General features: G+C 40.4%; 1 protein-coding gene across 6 annotated transcripts in view; it reads left to right on the top strand.

Moving 5' to 3' along the window:
* DNAH3 (dynein axonemal heavy chain 3) overlaps positions 1-17,813 on the top strand; it is a 236,481-nt gene that overhangs the window by 111,733 nt on the left and 106,935 nt on the right. For all 6 annotated transcript variants that reach the window (XM_070460978.1, XM_070460977.1, XM_070460979.1 and 3 more), the window contains 5 exons: positions 6,656-6,767; positions 8,371-8,612; positions 11,086-11,186; positions 13,556-13,661; positions 17,244-17,373. In XM_070460978.1, the coding sequence (XP_070317079.1) occupies positions 6,656-6,767; positions 8,371-8,612; positions 11,086-11,186; positions 13,556-13,661; positions 17,244-17,373 (691 nt within the window). The remainder of the gene's footprint in view (positions 1-6,655; positions 6,768-8,370; positions 8,613-11,085; positions 11,187-13,555; positions 13,662-17,243; positions 17,374-17,813) is intronic.

The raw sequence follows: 17,813 nt of genomic DNA, 5'->3' as shown, positions 1-17,813 counted from the left end.
CATAAACTGAATAATGTAAGTCTCAAATGCACTTTTTCTGCAGAATCATAGGACAGCATTACAAGGGATTTTAAATGCCATCTGGTGTTTGGCCCCATAAGAACACTGGCATCCAGAGAGGGAACAGATTTGGATTCATATAGACCTAGTTTCAAATCTCACCCCCTTCCATTTTTTGCTGTGAGATTTTAGGCAAGTTAGTTCACCATTCTGAACCCATTTCCTCATCTATAAAATAAAGACAGTAAAACCTTTCTCATAGAGTAATATTGAGACAAGAAATATGTAAATTGCCAGATATAGTGCCTGATTACTGTATCATTGTCAACCCTGCCATCTCCACAGACACGCGAAGCATCATCGTTTCACAAAATCATGTTATTTAGACTCAAAGATCAAGGTTAGGACCCAGGTCTCCAGATTCCAAATCAGAATAAAATTTCTAGGAATAAAAATTTTTCCCAGGGCTTCCTTGGTGGCTCAGTGGTAAAGAATCCACCTGTCAACGCAGGAGACACAGATTCAATCCCTGATCCAGGAAGATCCCACACTCTGCAAAGCAGTTAAGCCCATGAACAGTAACTATTGAGCCTGTGTTCTAGGACCCGGGAGCCAAAACTTCTGAGCCCATGTGCCGCAACTACTGAAGCCCACAAGCTCTAGAGCCTATGCTCCTCAATAACAAAAGTCATTGCAATTTGCAGCCCGCACACCACAACTAGAGAGTAGCCCCTGCTTGCCACAACTAGAGAAAAGCCCATGCAGCAACAAAGAAGCACAGCCAAAAATAAATAAATTAATTTTTTTTAATTACTAAAAAAATTATCTTTAAGAATAATATTTTCCCCTACTATGTCATCAAGTGTGGTAGTTTTGACACAATTCATTTAACCCAATATTGAATCCCAAATATTCACTGGGATTTTATAGATGCACTATATATCAGTTCAGTTCAGTGAGTTCAGTCACTCAGCTGTGTCCAACTCTTTGCAAACCCATGAACTGCAGCACTTCAGGCTTCCCTGTCCACCATCAACTCCTGGAGCTCACTCAAACTCATGTCCATCAAATCGGTGATGCCATCCAACCATCTATCCCCCATCGTCCCCTTCGGCTCCTGCCTTCCATCATCAGGGTCTTTTCAAATGAGTCAGTTCTTTGCAACAGGTGGCCAAAGAATTGGAGTTTCAGCTTCAGCATCAATACTTCCAGTGAATATTCAGGACTGATTTCTTTAGGATGGATGGTTGGATCTCCCTGAAGTCCAAGGGACTCTCAAGAGTCTTCTCCAACACCACGGTTCCAAAGCATCAATTCTTTGGCGCTCAGCTTTCTTTATAGTCCAATTCTCACATCAATACATGACTACTGGAAAAAACCCATAGCTGTGACTAGACAGACCTTTGTTGGCAAAGTAATATTAACAACACCTTTTTAATATGCTGTCAAAGTTGGTCATAACTTTTCTTTCAAGGAGCAAGTGTCTTTTAATTTCATGGCTGCAGTCACTATCTGCAGTGATTTTGGAGCCCAAGAAAAAAAAGTCTGTCACTGTTCCCATTGTTTCCCCATCTCTTTGCCATGAAGTGATGGGACCGGATGCCATGATCTTAGTTTTCTGAATGTTGAGTTTTAAGCCAACTTTTTCCCTCTCCTCTTTCACTTTCATCAAGAGGCTCTTCATCAGTTCCTCTTCATTTTCTGCCATAAAGGTGGGGTCATCTGCATATCTGAGGTTATTGTTATTTCTCCCAGCAATCTTGATTCCAGCTTGTGCTTCATCCAGCCCAGCATTTCGCATGATAGACTCTGCATGTAACTGAAATAAGCAGGGTGACAATATACAGCCTTGAAGTACTCCTTTCCCAAATTGGAACCAGTTTGTTGTTCCATGTCCAGTTCTAACTGTTGCTTCTAGACCTGCATGCGGATTTCTCAGGAGGCAGGTCAGGTGGTCTGGTATTCCTATCTCATTAAGAATTTTCCACAGTTTACTGTGATCCACATAGTCAAAGGCTTTGGCCTAGTTTTGGCGTAGTCAGTAAAGCAGAAGTAGATGTTTTTCTGGAACTCTCTTGCTTTTTCGATGACCCAACAGATGTTGGCAATTTGATCTCTGGCTCCTCTGCCTTTTCTAAAACCAGCTTGAACATCTGGAAGTTCATGGTTCACGTACTGTTGAAGCCTGGCTTGGTGAATATTGATAATTACTTTGCCAGCATGTGAGATGAGTGCAATTGAGCAGTAGTTTGAACACTCTTTGGCATTGCACTTCTTTGGGATTGGAATGACAACTGACGTTTTCCAGTGCTGTGGCCACTGCTGAGTTTTCCAAATTTGCTGGCATAGTGAGTGTAGCATTTTCACAGCATCATCTTTTAAGATTTGAAATAGCTCAACTGGAATTACATCACCTTCACTAGCTTTGTTCCTAGTGATACTTCCTAAGGCCCACTTGACTTCGCATTCCAAGATATCTAGCTCTAGGTGAGTGATCACACCATCGTGGTTATCTGGGTCATGAAAATCTTTTTCGTATAGTTTTTCTGTGTACTCTTGCCACCTCTTCTTAATATCTTCTGCTTCTGTTAGGTCCATACCATTTCTATCCTTTATTGAGCCCATCTTTGCATGAAATGTTCCCTTGGTATCTCTAATTTTCTTGAAGAGATCTCTAGTCTTTCCCATTCTATTGTTTTCCTCTATTTCTTTGCATTAATCACTGAGGAAGGCTTTCTTATCTCTTCTTGCTATTCTCTGCATTCAAATGGGTGTAACTTTCCTTTTCTCCTTTGCCTTTCACGTCTTTTCTTTTCTCAGCTATTTGTAAGACCTCCTCAGACAACCATTTTGCCTTTTTGCATTTCTATTTCTTGGGGATGGTCTTGATCACTGCCTCCTGTACAATATCATAAACCTCTGTCCATAGTTCTTCAGGCACTCTATAAGATCTAATCCCTTGAATCTATTTGTCACTTCCACTGTATAATCATAAGGGATTGGATTTAGGTCATACCTGAATGGTCTAGTGGTTTTCCCTGCTTTCTTCAATTTAAGTCTGAATTTGGCAATAAGGAGTTCATGATCTGAGCCACAATCATCTCCCAGTCTTGTTTTTGCTGGCTGTATAGAGTTTCTCCATCTTTGGCTGTAAAGAATATAATCAGTCTGATTTTGGTATTGATCATCTGGTGATGTCCCTGTGAAGAGTCTTCTCTTGTGTTGTTGGAAGAGGGTGTTTGCTATGACCGGTGTGTTCTCTTGGCAAAACTCTATTAGCCTTTGCCCTGCTTCATTCTGTACTCCAAGGCCAAATTCCTGTTATTCCAGGTGTTTCCTGACTTCCTACTTTTTCATTCCAGTCCCCCTATAATGAAAAGGACATCTTTGTGGGTGTTAGTTCTAAAAGGTCTTGTAGGTCTTCATAGAAACATTCAACTTCAACTTCTTCAGCATTATTGCTCAGGGCATAAACTTGGATTACTGTGATATTGAATGGTTTGCCTTGGAAATGAACAAAGCTCATTCTGTCATTTTTGAGATTGCATCCAAATACTGCATTTCAGACTCTTTTGTTGTCTATGATGGCTACTCCATTTCTTCTAAGGATTCTTGCCCACAGCAGTAGATATAATGGCCATCTGAGTTACATTCACCCATTACAGTCCATTTTAGTTTGCTGATTCCTAAAATGTTAATGTTCACTCTTGCCATCTCCTGTTTGACCACTTCCAATTTGTCTTGATTCATAGGCTTAACATTCCAGGTTCCTACGCAATATTGCTTTTTACAGCATCAGACTTTACTTCCATCACCAGTCACATCAACAACTGGGTGTTGTTTTTGCTTTGGCTCCATCTCTTTATTCCTTCTGGAGTTATTTCTCCACTGATCTCCAGTAACATTTTGGGCACCCAGCAACCTAGGGAGTTCATCTTTCAGTGCCCTATCATTTTGCCTTTTCATGCTGTTCCCAGGGTTCTCAAGGCAAGAATCCTGAAGTGGTTTGCCATTCCCTTCTCCAGTGGACCATATGTTGTCAGAACTCTCCACCATGACCTGTCCATCTTCGGTGGCCCTACATGGCTTGACTCATAGTTTCATTCAGTTTGACAAGGCTGTGGTCCATGTGATCATGTTGGTTAGTTTTTTGTGTTTTTCATTTTGTCTGCCCTCTGATGGAAAAAGATAAGAGGCTTATGGAAGCTTTCTGATGGGAGAGACTGACGGGGGAAACTGGATCTTGTTCTGATGGGTAGGGCCATACTCAGTAAACCTTTAATCCAATTTTCTGATGATGAATGGGGCTGTGCTCCCTCCCTCTTTTTTGCCCTGAGGCCAAACTATGGTAATGAAGATAATGGCACTATTTATAGATTATTTTTTAACTAAACATGAGTCTTTATTTTCAATATTTTATTATTAATATTTTAAACATGCAGAAAAATTGAAAGTATTTTGCTGAGAATACCTATGTACCCACCACTGAGATTTTATAATGAACATTTTATAACACTTGCTTTATCACTTATCTGTACATCCATAATCCACTTATCTTACTTTTTATGTATTTCAAAGTAATTGAAATACAGGTAAACTGATCTATAGGTAAACTTTTATGTAGTTTAAATATTGTAGTACTAATTTTCAAAAACAAAACATATGGGGAGATCCCTGGTGATCCAGTAGTTAAAAATTCACCTTCCAATACAGGGGACTCAGGTCGAATCCCTGGGTGGGAAACTAAAATCCTACATGCTACAGGGCAACTAAGCCTGTGCTTCACAATGCATAATGCAATGAAGACCCAGCACAGCCAAAAATATATGTATGGAGTTACCATCCCTTCTGTTATATTGATACCTTAATAATTCATTTTGGGCTTCGCTGATAGCTCAGTTGGTGAAGAATCCACCTGCAATGAGGGGGACCCTGGTTCAATTCCTGGGTCAGGAAGATCCCCTGGAGAAGGGTTAGGCTGCCCACTCCAGTATTCCTGGGCTTCCCCTGTGGCTCTTCTGGTAAAGAATCTGCCTGCAACGTGGGAGACCTGGGTTTGATCGATCCCCTGGAGAAGGGAAGAGCTACCCACTCCAGTATTCTGGCCTGGAGAATCCCACAGGAATTCCTCCTGTATAGTCCGTGGGGTTGCAAAGAGTAGGACATGACTGAGAGGTTTTCACTTTCAGTAATCCATTTAAAAATGTGTGAGGAGGAAGCTGAGAAGGCTATTGAAGGCTAAGTGCCTTTCTTCTTTCTAATGCACAGTCAACTCACTTATCTTTATTCTATCTGAAATGTCTTTCCTACCTGAATGTAAACCTTACTGGATGGTTGGGGATTTTTTTTTTTGTTTTATCCTCTGTGCCTATAGCATCTAGAAGAGTGTCTGGCACATAGTAGGTGTTTAACAAATATTTGCTGACTCGCTTTTATCAGTACCTGTACCACCCCTATTGTCTTCATTTAGACCCTCTGTATAACTCACTTCCAAGGTGAAAAATGTGTGTTAGTTGTTCAGTCATGTCTGACTCTTTGCAACCCCATGGACTGCAGCCCCGCAGGCTCCTCTGTCCATGGGATTTTCCAGGCAAGAATACTGGAGTGGATTGCCATTTCCTCCTCCAGGGAAGGTGAAAAATAATGAGAACATAATCTTTAAAATAAAAAGCTTCACGTACTCCCTTTTTCTGAGAGATTCACAGTTTAGAAGGAGAGAGAAAACATGTCACATTAATATAAATGACCAAAGCATTTCCATTTCAGTTATCATAGACTACTCTTCACAGACAGACAAAACAGTTAGAAAATTCAAAAAATGAGCTTCCACTTCGCTCTTGATTCTCAAGGGTAAGGGCTAAAATTACATGGAAGGTCATTTGTATTTAACAGCATCTCTCCTGGCTCATAAAATACATTTTAATCTATTGAGAATTCAAATTAAGTCAGAATAGCATTTAGGCCTTGAGAAAGGAAATTTCCAATAGAAATACAATTTGCTAAAATGACCACTGTTTCCTTTTCCTCTTTAAAAGCAAGTAGAAATGGTGTAAGGAAAAGATTAGCAGCATTGAAATCAGAGGCCCTGGGGTCAAATCCTGGTCCTACCACTGATGAGCTTGGGCAAGTTAGTTAACCTCTCTTAGGCTCAGTGTTCCCACCATTTGAAAGTAGTTAATGATGCCTGGTGGCTCACTTGGTAAAGAATCCGTCTGCAATGCAGGAGACCTGGGTTCAGTCCCTGGGTTGGGAAGATACCCTGGAGGAGGGCATGGCAACCCACTCCAGTAATCTTGCCTGGAGAATCCTCATGTACAGAGGAGCCTGGTGGGCTGCATTCCACAGGGTCACAAAGAGTCAGACAGGACTGAGTGACTAAGCACAGCATACACAGCACAAGATGATGCCTGAGTGGATTAAACGAAATGACTTAGGTGAATCACTTCATGTTTAGCACATGAAGAGGTGCAGATTAAATAGTATTTCTCATCCCTTAAATAATCTGAAATGCACACATATATTATTATTCATCCAAAAGATATTTAAACAATAGATGAAAAAAAAGACTGTAGACCTCATTCTTTGTTGACTTCTGACTAATTGCAATTTTGGGATGTTTGCAATGATTAACTTCTTACATGATGTTTCCTCCCAGATCTACGAGATGATGCTGGTAAGACATGGCTATATGATTGTTGGAGATCCCATGGGTGGCAAGACCTGTGCTTATAAAGTGTTGGCTGCAGCTCTGGGTGATTTATACGAAGGTAAAACTCACATCCCTAACTTCCAGGAAGAACAGGTGTCCCCACTTAGTTGACTGGTTCCATAGAGATGATGCTAGGCTGTTAGCTTTGCCATCCCTGGATTGTGACATTAGAGTCACAATCTAGCAGAAATAGAACATGGCACACAGCGGTCTGCAGGCAGAAAATAAAGAGAGGGAGAGCTTCTAACAGGGGGTTTTATGTGCATCATTAGGCTGTAGGAATTTTCTCAAATGCTGAACTGTGGTTTCTCCAAAAGCTTCCCAGAGAGAGGGAAACTCCTGCCACTTGCCTAAACAAAACTGTTCTAAAAACAGATCACTGCATGGTTTCTGTTTTCTTTCCATCCCTTCTTTGCCTCTCTTTCTTTGTCTTCCCCTTTCCTTTCTTTCTTCCTCCCATTCTCCCTCCCTCCTATCCCCTCTGCTTCCCTCCCTCCCTCCCCCTTTCCTTCTACCCTTCCTTTCTTTTAATGTAGAAGATAAGGCCTCAGACTTCTGAATCAGACACAGACCTGGGGCAAGTTACTAAACCTCTCTTTGCCTCTGTTTTCCCAGAGGCATCACTGTGATAATGGGATCATTGTGATAATTAAATGAGATTATACAGGTAAATAAGCTAGCACAGTGTCTACTCAACAAATAAAAGCTATGTCTATTGCCAGAGAAACAGTTTGGAGGTTTTTCCTTTTATAAAACACAATGCTGTGATTTTGAAAAGCAGTGCCTTGCTCTGCCTATGTTTACACAATCCCTTCCAGTATGCTTTGTTTTAATATTTTTTGTAATAACATTGAGTTACTGTTGGATTTTTGAGATTTTTGTTTTCAGCACTGACTTGACATTAAAAACTAATTTGGGCATTTCAAACTTCAATAGTAATTTAGGTGTTGAGTATAGTTTAGGAAACTAAATGAAGAGGAAGGAGGCTACCCCATTGTCTTTGCCTCAGGATTCTGCAGGAACAATTTTTTATTTAGTTCTTGGTTCATGCACTCCAGCTTTTCCTTGCTTTGAAGGATCATGTAAAAGTGTGGTTATTTTCTGTTATTAAATACATGTGATGTGCCATCCATCAGCCTATGTATTCCAGTTAGGTACTGGTGCTCTGTTCTTAGGGACCATTTATTGAGCAACGAAAGAATAGGTTTCAGGGCTTAGCTCGCCCTTCAGATAGAGGAAAAGGAAAGTAACCATCTTTTACCTGTCAGTTGTTTCCTCAACTCAAGTCAAAGCCACAGTTCTAGGGTAGCCATGAAAGCCAGATACATAAAGAGACCTGATTATATGGCATCTCTCTCCTTTACTGCCTGAGTTATTTTAGGCCCAGACTTTATTTAGATCTGACTGGCTCATTTGACTTGTTTGAAATGAGCGTCAGAAGACAATATGTTAAGAAACTAATAGCTATAATAGCCTAACAATTTAAGTCATTGCCTATCCAGTTATCCCAATTTTTATATAGACTGAGTATAAATTTTATAAGGACTCTCCTTGGATGGCACGCTGATAAATTTGTTTGACCTTTTAGATGGCATTGACTCTTGTCTAATGTTCTGGTCTCACCAGAAACTTTGTAACTTGTGTTGGACCTTCTTGTCCAGCCAACCAGATGGAAGAGTTTGCTGTGGAGTATAAAATCATTAATCCCAAAGCTATCACCATGGGACAACTGTATGGGTGCTTTGACCAAGTGAGCCATGAATGGACAGATGGTGTCCTTGCCAATGCTTTCCGAGAGCAAGCATCTTCTTTGTCTGATGACCGCAAGTGGATTATATTTGATGGGCCAGTGGATGCTGTTTGGATTGAAAATATGAACACTGTTCTGGATGACAATAAAAAGGTACCTGTCTGATATCACTTTTACACGGATGGGGAATAAACTCTTTTACTGAAGTGAGTGATTGATCAATACTGTATAATGTATACACTTATTTACACTGAGAATAAATGCCACATAAGAAAGTAACAGTTATCAATTCATGAATTATACTTTTGTTTGTACTTGTAGTGGGTAAGTTGAGTGTGTTTTGAGATACTGTTTTATAATGGTTAAAAGCCTTGGTTCTGGCATTAAATTGGACTACTGGCTCTACAATTGAGGAAGTTGGGCAAGTCACTTAACTTCTCTGAACCAATTTCTTCATTTGTTAAAAAAGTAGTAATAAAATAGGGGTGTTGATAATTAAGATAGTCCATACAAAGTCTGTGATACATGGGATGTATTTTTTTTATCCACTACTGTATAAATAAAGATGCAAACTATCTTAATACTTAGTGGCTTAACTTTGCTCATGATACTGTGGATTATAAATTTTGAAAAGGCTCAAAAGGGCTAGGCTAATCCTCATGACGTCATCTGGGGTGGCTAGGGCTAGAGCAGCCACATCCATGGTAGCTTCTTCACTCAGTTTTTGGGGGCTCTTTCCTCCTTGACTTGTCTATCTCTCCATGACTCTCTGTCTCTGTCTCTCTTTCTCTCAAATAGCATCTTATCCTCCAGGCCTGTCCACATGACTTGGTCTTATCATTGCAGTAGTGGCACTCCTTACCTGGTGGTTGATTTGAAAGAGGCAAGAAATTAAAATCTCTGCTTGGAACTGGCACAGCATTACTTTCTCTGAATTTTGTTAAGTCAAAGAAGTCACAGAACCTTTCCAGATTCAAGGAAATAGAGAAATAGATGCCACCTCTTGATGGAGGTGGGTGAGATCACACTGCAAAAGTACACATGGGTTAGCAGACATCACAGCCGTCTTTGGAAGATGCATTCTGCCTACTGCAGTAAGCGTAGTGGCAAAGAGCTTAGTCTCTGGAGCTGGACAGCCTGGGTTCAGATCCTGTCTTACCACTCAGCAGTCATGTCACCTCAAGAAAACTATACCTATACCTCAATTGCATCATCTGTAAAATGAGGATAATAGTGTTTGTGTTGTGTCTGTGTTATAATATTGTTAGCAAGATTAGATAAATTAATATTTACAAACTGCTTATAATAGTGCCTGGCATAGAACAAGTGCTATATAAGGGTTAAAATAAAAAAAAATAATATTTATCACCATTTCAAGGAAGAGTTCTTACATTGACTATACTTCCTTATCAAATCAAAATATATTTTCCAGGAGCATTTACATTTTGCAAGACTAAGAGTGAGTCACGCTCAACAATGGAAAGCCTAATTATCCAAATTACACACATACACTAATAATAGCATTTTCATAATTTTGATTATATAACATATAAATGTAGAAGTGCATTTTATTCCATGATATGGACTATATTATATAAACTAATTGTACACATGTATGGATTGGTCTTGAGATCAGAAGTATAAAGAGTCAGTGAAATTCCTGATGGCTCTTCTTGGCTCGGAATGAAATCAAACTACTGGCACAGCTATGGGTCTATTTTACTTTTCTTGATATTCAGAGATGACACTGTTAGTGGTGTTAGTCCCATAACAGCTGTGACCTTTCTGGGCTTGCAAGTAATGACCTGATTACAGACATGTTTGATGTGGGTCAGGTAATTTGCAAGAAGCTCTTTAAACCCCAACTTAGGAGGAAAAGTATGGAGCAATGGAATTTCTTCTTTCCCCCTGAGAGACCAAAGCTTCAAGCCATCTTAAGACTTAACATCTCACTTTAACCCATGTTGGGAAATGAGAAGCAGTGCCACAGACTTAGTGTATATACTCAGAGGCTGTCCTCTATATTTGCACTACTTTCTGTGGGGATATACCTGCTAAACACTAGGGCTTCTAATGATCTTTCCATTTCAAAAACGATATGGAGATATTCTTGTCACTCTAACCCTGTACCAGACCCTGAGGTATTCCAGAAGGAGTCTTTGTGGGAAACTTGAGAAAATAAAATAGGATGCCAGTGTGCAGTTAAGTTCTGTGTTAAACACTGAGGAAGGAACCATGAAACTAGCTGTAATCTGATAATTTCTAGATTCTTCATCTAAGGCTTCCATTCAGTGGTTCTCTGACTTCCCTACTTAACATTACATCTTACCAGACACAGCATTCTCCAACCCTCTTCTACTTTTTCTCCAAAGCATTTTCATCCTTGTATAGCCTATATATTTTGCTTATCATCTGTAACCTCCCAGCAGAATGCAAACCTCAAGAGGACAGGAATTGTTTTGTTTGTTTTATTCAGTGCAGCTAGCATCGTGCCTGGCACAGAGTAGGTGCTCAAGAAACATTTGTTGAATGAATTCAAACCATCTCTGTCTCCACTGAGGCCTTTTACTTGCAGATAGAATTCAACCCATTTGCTGCCCTCGACCCCTCTGCTTTGTACTTTCAGCTGTGTTTAATGAGTGGAGAGATTATCCAGATGAGCCCCAAGATGAGTCTGATCTTCGAGCCAGCTGACCTGGAACAGGCCTCCCCAGCCACTGTGAGCAGGTGAGTCAGCTTGCATGGGCCCCCTGAGGGAAGGTGAAGCCTCACTAACCCTAGGCAGGAGGAAAAGCTCTAAAAATCCACAAACATGATTAAATTCTAGCAGATCACCTATATTACCTTTTGCCAGACTTTGTCATAACATCAGTCCTCAATCCACACTGCTGGTAGGAATACAAAATCAAGCAAACACTTTGGATAAGATGCTTTTGAACTGTGGTGTTGGAGAAGACTCTTGAGAGTCCCTTGGATTGCAAGGAGATCCAACCAGTCCATCCTAAAGGAGATCAGTCCTGGGTGTTCATTGGAAGGACTGATGCTGAAACTGAAACTCCAATACTTTGGCCACCTGATGGGAAGACCTGACTCATTTGAAAAGACCCTGATGCCAGCAAAGATTGAAGGTGGGAAGAGAAGGAGATGGCAGAGGATGAGATGGTTGGATGGCATCACCAATGTGATGGACAAGAGTTTGAGAAGGCTTGAAGAGTTGGTGATGGACAGGGAAGCCTGGCATGCTGCAGTCCGTAGGGGTCACAAAGAGTCAGACACGACTGAATGACTGAACTGAACTACCTACTAAAGTTGAACCTTCATGTGCCTCATGGCTGAGCAATTCTGCTTCTGAGTATATACTGAAAATAAACTTGTGCCCATGTACAACGGAGACATGTACCAGAATTTTCAGAGTAGCACGATTCACAACAACACTTAGAAATGACCCAAATGCCCATTAATAGGAGAGAATTAGAAAGTATAATAAAATCACAGATTGTAGTATTTGTATGTCATTCAAAATAAGTGAACTGTACTGATAAGTGACTATATAGCTAAATCTTAATAAAATTAAAGATAAACTCTTAGCAGTATTATATATAAAAGTAAGCCTGTAGGACTTTCCTGGTGGCTTAGTAGTAAAGAATCCACCTGCCAATGCAGGAGACATGGCAGTGAACCCTGATCTGGGAAGATCCCACATGCCCCAGGGCAGCTAGGCCCTTGTGCCACAGCTACTGAGCCTGTGCTTTAGAGCCCAGGAGCCACAACTACTGAAGCCCGCATACCTAGAGCCCACGCTCCACAGCAAGGGGGGCCACTGCTATGAGAAGCTCGTGCACCGCAACTAGAGAGTAATCCCCCACTCGCCACAACTAAAGAAAAGCCTTCACAGCAACGGAGACCTAACCCAATCAAAAATAAATAATAAATAGATAATTTTTAAAATGCAAGAAAAGTAAGCCTGTAATATTACATGCAGCTTAGTATTCCCTTTTAGGTTATTAAAACCAACTAAACAACTAAATATGTATATGTATATAAAACTATAAAGAGGTAAGAAATCAAAGGACCAGTGAATGTGAGCTTCAAGATACTGTGTAATCTCAGGTGGGGGAAGCCAGGGGGATAGGATAAGGGAGACTTTATAATTAGATAAAGGTTATTGTCAAAACCATAGCTTCTGCCTGGGTGTTGGGTTCATGGACACTGATTACATTATTGAAAACAATTAACTAAGGGAGGTCATGCATGGGCTAATGATGAGTGTGCTGAGAATAATAATTAATCCAATCATGTACCTCCCAGTCCATAACAAATAAAATAATAAAATAAAAATAAGCCCACATTCCCAAAGGCAATATAAGGGAGTAAAAAAAGCACTTGGCAAGTTAGAGCAGCCTGGGCTCCTACCTTGAACACACCACTTGCTAGCTGTGTGATCTCTTCCAAGGCAATTAGCCTCTCTGAGCTACTGTCTCCTCATGTCTAAAATGTAAACCATAAAGAGGAATATTTAGAAATGAAGGCCATTAAGACTTAGCAGAGTGGCCAACACATAGCAGGTGCTGAATAAATGGTAGCCAGTGTTAGTAACAAAGAAGAGTGTGCCTAGATACAACAGAATGGGGAAGAAATTGCTAAATACAATGTTACATGTCAGTACATGGTAATGTAATAACATGAAAATTATAATAGTAGTTTTCATTGATGAAAAGTGTTCTGTATGCTAGACATAGTGCCAAATTCTTTATTGGCCTTTCATTTAACCATTATAATAATCTTATAAGCTACTTATTTTTTATATTCATAAATTTACAGACAAGGACACAAATTCAGAGAAAGAAAATAAATTTTTCCGAGGTCACTCAATTAGTAGGATCTGGGGCTGAGATTTGAATACAAGTCTCTGATTCTCAAGACCCCACTCTTAGCACTGGTCTCTACCCTTTCCTGGCAAAAATCTGTGCGTCTTTCCTTTGGCTTGGAGCTGGTGAAGGTCTGTGCTCCAACCCAAGCTCCAGCCTATTAACCTCACCCCTACATGCTTGGGAGCCCAGTGTGAACCAAGATGGTCCTCTGTTTGTGCTTGCCAGGTGTGGGATGGTCTACATGGAACCCCATCAGCTAGGCTGGAAGCCCTTGAAGGATTCATACATGGATACCCTGCCTTCCAGTCTCACTGAGGAACACAAGGAATTGGTGAGATCCTCTGGTCCCTTTCCTTTCTGTCCTTCCCTGTCTCCCGACTCCTCATCTCAAACACCGCCTAGGATTGTTTTCATGCTCATAATTATGGAAGGCAGGGAAGGGCAGGAAGTTCCCTGATTGTCCCCAGTTACCTTGCTTCCTGGCTTCTTGCCATGATTATTTTATTTTATTTTGCATGTGGAACTGGAATTGTGTAGTCAATTTCTGCTTTCTCTTCCATCTTCTCCATTACTTTTTGACTCCTCAGTGAATTCTGGTGCTTGAGAAATGTTCTATATGATTACTGGAATGTCATCCCTTGACCCTTTGCCCACCAGCCGAAATGCCTTTGGGAGTTGCTCTAGAGGTGTATCAGGTTAGGAAGATCCATGTCTTTTTCCTGCCACTTCCCATCCCTGTAACCTAGACTCCATACCTCCTAAATCTAGGGAGCTAAAACCAGTGAGAAATTCTCTTAGTGTAGCTAGTGAGAGTGTCCATTTTCTTCTTCCCTACCTAAAAGAGGTGTGGATGTTCAGGTTAGATTAGAACACACACAGATGATGGAAGTAGGAAGGGAGAATGAGTGCTTATGGTACTTCTTGCCTTTTGCTGCATTAACAGGGTTCCCTAGTAAAGCTTCCCACAGAAGAAGCCAAGAAGGATTTGAGTTAGATTCTCTTCTCACTGTAGAAATGCTCTGGGGAATCTGCATAGGATGGCCCCTTTCCTATCGCATTTGTATACATGTACCATATACATGTCAGTATACACATGTATGCACTGTATACATGTACTATATACATATATATAATATACATATTATATATATATATATAATGTTTATTTACAGACACATGTCCAGATGCATAGTCAGAAGTCAGTCTACACATGCACAGGAAGCCTTCACAGACTTCCCAGTGTCCTGAGTAGTCTAAATTCTTACCAGGACTTCTGAGATTGTGATTCCACCCAGCCTACCCCTCCAGCCTCATCACCTACACTCCTCTCAGGCTCAGCTTATTACCTTCTAGCCCTAGGATCTTCTTTCCATTCCTGGAAAACCCCAGATTTTACCTCCTCAAGACTTTTGCACTTTTTATTCCTCTTTCTGGAAAGCTTGCCCCATTTAGTCTCATAAGGGTCGATTCACCTTTGTCACCCAAGTCTTATCATAAAGTCCCCCTTCTCCAAGAAGTCTTCCCTGACCACCCTATTAAACGCTTCTTATTTTTTCCAATTGTAAATCATTTATTTGTTTCCTGCTAGTACATTCCAGGATTTGTAAATACTTAAGTCATTTGCTTGCTTGTTTAATTATTTATTGTCTCCCCTGCCCCTGAGACTGTAGACTATGAGAACAGAGACCTTGTCTATCTTGTTCATCATTTATCCTTAGCACCTATTACACTGCATTTAATAGATGCACAATAAATATTTGCTGACTGAGTACTACATATCCATGTACTCATACATAGTCATTGTTGTTGTTTAGTCACTTAATTGTATCCAACTCTTTGCAACCCCATGGACACCAGGCTTCCCTGTCCTTCACTATATCCCAGAGTTTACTCAAACTCATGTCCATTGACTCGGTAATGCCATCCAACCATCTCATCCTATGTCACCCCCTTCTCCTCTTGCCCTCAATCCTTCCCAGCATCAGGGTCTTTTCTAATGAGTCAGCTCTTCACATCAGGTGGCCAAAGTATTGCAACTTCAGCTTTAGCATCAGTCCTTCCAATGAACATTCAGGAGATTTCCTTTAGGATTAACTGGTTTGATTTCCTTGCTGTCCTAGGGACTCTCAAGAGTCTTCTCCAACACCACAGTTCTAAAGCATCACTTCTTCGGCACTCAGTTTTCACTATGGTCCAACTCTCACATCTGTACATGACTGCTGGAAAAACCATAGCTTTGACTATATGGACCTTTGTCAGCAAAGTACTGTCTCTGCTTTTTAATACACTGTCTAGGTTTGTCATAGCTTTCCTCTCAAAGAGCAAGCATCTTCTAATTTCATGGCTGCAGTTACCATCTGCAGTGATTTTGGAGCCCAAGAAAATAAAGTCTGTCATTGTTTCCCTGTCTATTTGCCATGAAGTGATGAGACCAGATGCCATGATCTTAGTTTTTTGAATGTTGAGGATTTTTACATTTATTTTTTTAATTGAAGGATAACTGTTTTACAGAATTTTGTTTTCTGTCAAACCTCAACCTGAATCAACCATAGGTATACATATATCCCCTCCCTTTTGAACTTTCTCTCCCATCGAATGTTGAGTTTTAAGGCAGCTTTTCACTCTCCTCTTTCACCTTCATCATGAGGCTCTTTAGTTCCTCCTCACTTTCTACCATTAGAATGGTATTATCTCCATATCTAAGGTTGATAATACTTCTCCCGACAATCTTGATTCCAGCTTATGATTCATCCAGCCCAGCATTTCTCATGATATACTCTGCAGATGTTAAATAAGCAGAGTGACAATATACAGCCTTGATATACTCCTTTGCCAATTTTAAACCAGTCCATTGTTTCATGTCCGGTTCTAACTGTTGCTTCTTGACCTGCACGCAGGTTTCTCAGGAGACAGGTAAGGTGGTCTGGTATTCCTATCTCTTTAAGAATTTTCCAGTTTGTTGTGATCCATACAGTCAAAGATTTTAGTATAGTCAGTGAAGCAGAAGTTTTTCTGGAATTCTCTTGCTTTTCCCATGATCCAGCAAATATTGCCAATCTGATCTCTGGTTCCTCTGGCTTTTCTAAATCCAGCTTGTACATCTGGAAGTTCTCGGTTCATGTACTGCTGAAGACTAGCTTGAAGGATTTTGAGCATTACTTCCTAGCAAGTGAGATGAGTGCAACTGTGCCATAGTTTGGACATTCTTTAGCATTGCCCTTCTTTGAGATTATATGTATAAAAGCATCTATACATTTATATATGCACACATATCCACATATAATCACCTATGAGTGTATTTATTTAGTGATGACCTGCCTATTTACAAAAAAATAACAAAATAATTTTCAGTAAGAGTTAGAAAGTTTAAGAAAAATGAAAAAAACACTAAAATAAGAGGAGAAAATCAAGTAATTTCTTTCTAAAGAGTAAGTGGGTAGGAGCAGAGCCAAGAGATAAGAATCATCATACCCACCAGTAAGTGTATACATACATACATATATGTGGGGAATTACTGCAAATAAGCCCGGACTTCTCAATGTCCACTTTCTACAGGAGTCCTGCCTCATAAATGCCAGTCAGTCATTTCCAAATCAGTTGTTTAGAATTCCTAACATTTTTCTATAGAAAAGTCAGATACCGTGGCTCCTGGAACCTGTTTCATGCCTCCTGTAGATGACCCATAGTGGCTCCAAGCTTTTCTTCCGTATTCAGCTCAGTAGGATGGGAGGAGTGGGCATAGTCAGTGGACTTCACATTAAATAGGAAGCTGGGGGCACAGGTCTTGTTGCCTATGGACTTTCTTCAACATACCTAGACTCAAGAGTCACCAGTAGTCTTATCTTCAACCTCCTTGAGGCGTACCAAGCTCTTAAACACACTTGTTAATATCAAATTTTACTTTTACTCTTAGGTCAATGACATGTTCATGTGGCTTGTCCAGCCCTGCCTTGAATTTACTCGCCTCCATTGTAAGTTTGTGGTCCAGACATCTCCCATCCACCTGGCCTTCTCAATGATGAGGCTGTACTCGTCTCTCCTTGGTAAGTGCTTCCCTGCAATTCTTAAGCCAAACAAGGGTATGCCCCCACCCCTGCTAGTCCCCCCATAAGTTACAATGAGACCAGCATTTTGGTCAAGAACAAGCAAGCCTTTTGAGTTTACAAAATAGAGTTTGCTGGAAAGAGTCCATATATTTTGGCTTAATCCTTCATTGACTTCCTGGGTATTCTTGTGCAAATTAGCCCATTTTTTCCTCAGGCTTAGATTCCTCCAGACAGTGGGAATAATAATTCCTGTTCCTCTTTGCCTATCAGGGCCATCCTGGAGGAAAGTGAATTTCGATGGCATGTGTAAATGTGTGTCAGAAAAAAGATCCTGAAAAGAGTAATATAGGAAGTTTTCCCTCTGTGAAAAAATTCACATTAAAAAAAAAATCTGAATTCACAAAGCAGATGGATACACTATAAGAAAACTGATCACT

This window comes from Odocoileus virginianus, chromosome 33 (genome assembly GCF_023699985.2).
Source record: "Odocoileus virginianus isolate 20LAN1187 ecotype Illinois chromosome 33, Ovbor_1.2, whole genome shotgun sequence".
NCBI lineage: Eukaryota > Metazoa > Chordata > Mammalia > Artiodactyla > Cervidae > Odocoileus > Odocoileus virginianus.
The sequence above is the reverse complement of the archived record's forward strand: the minus strand, read 5'-3'. Positions and strand labels throughout refer to the sequence as shown.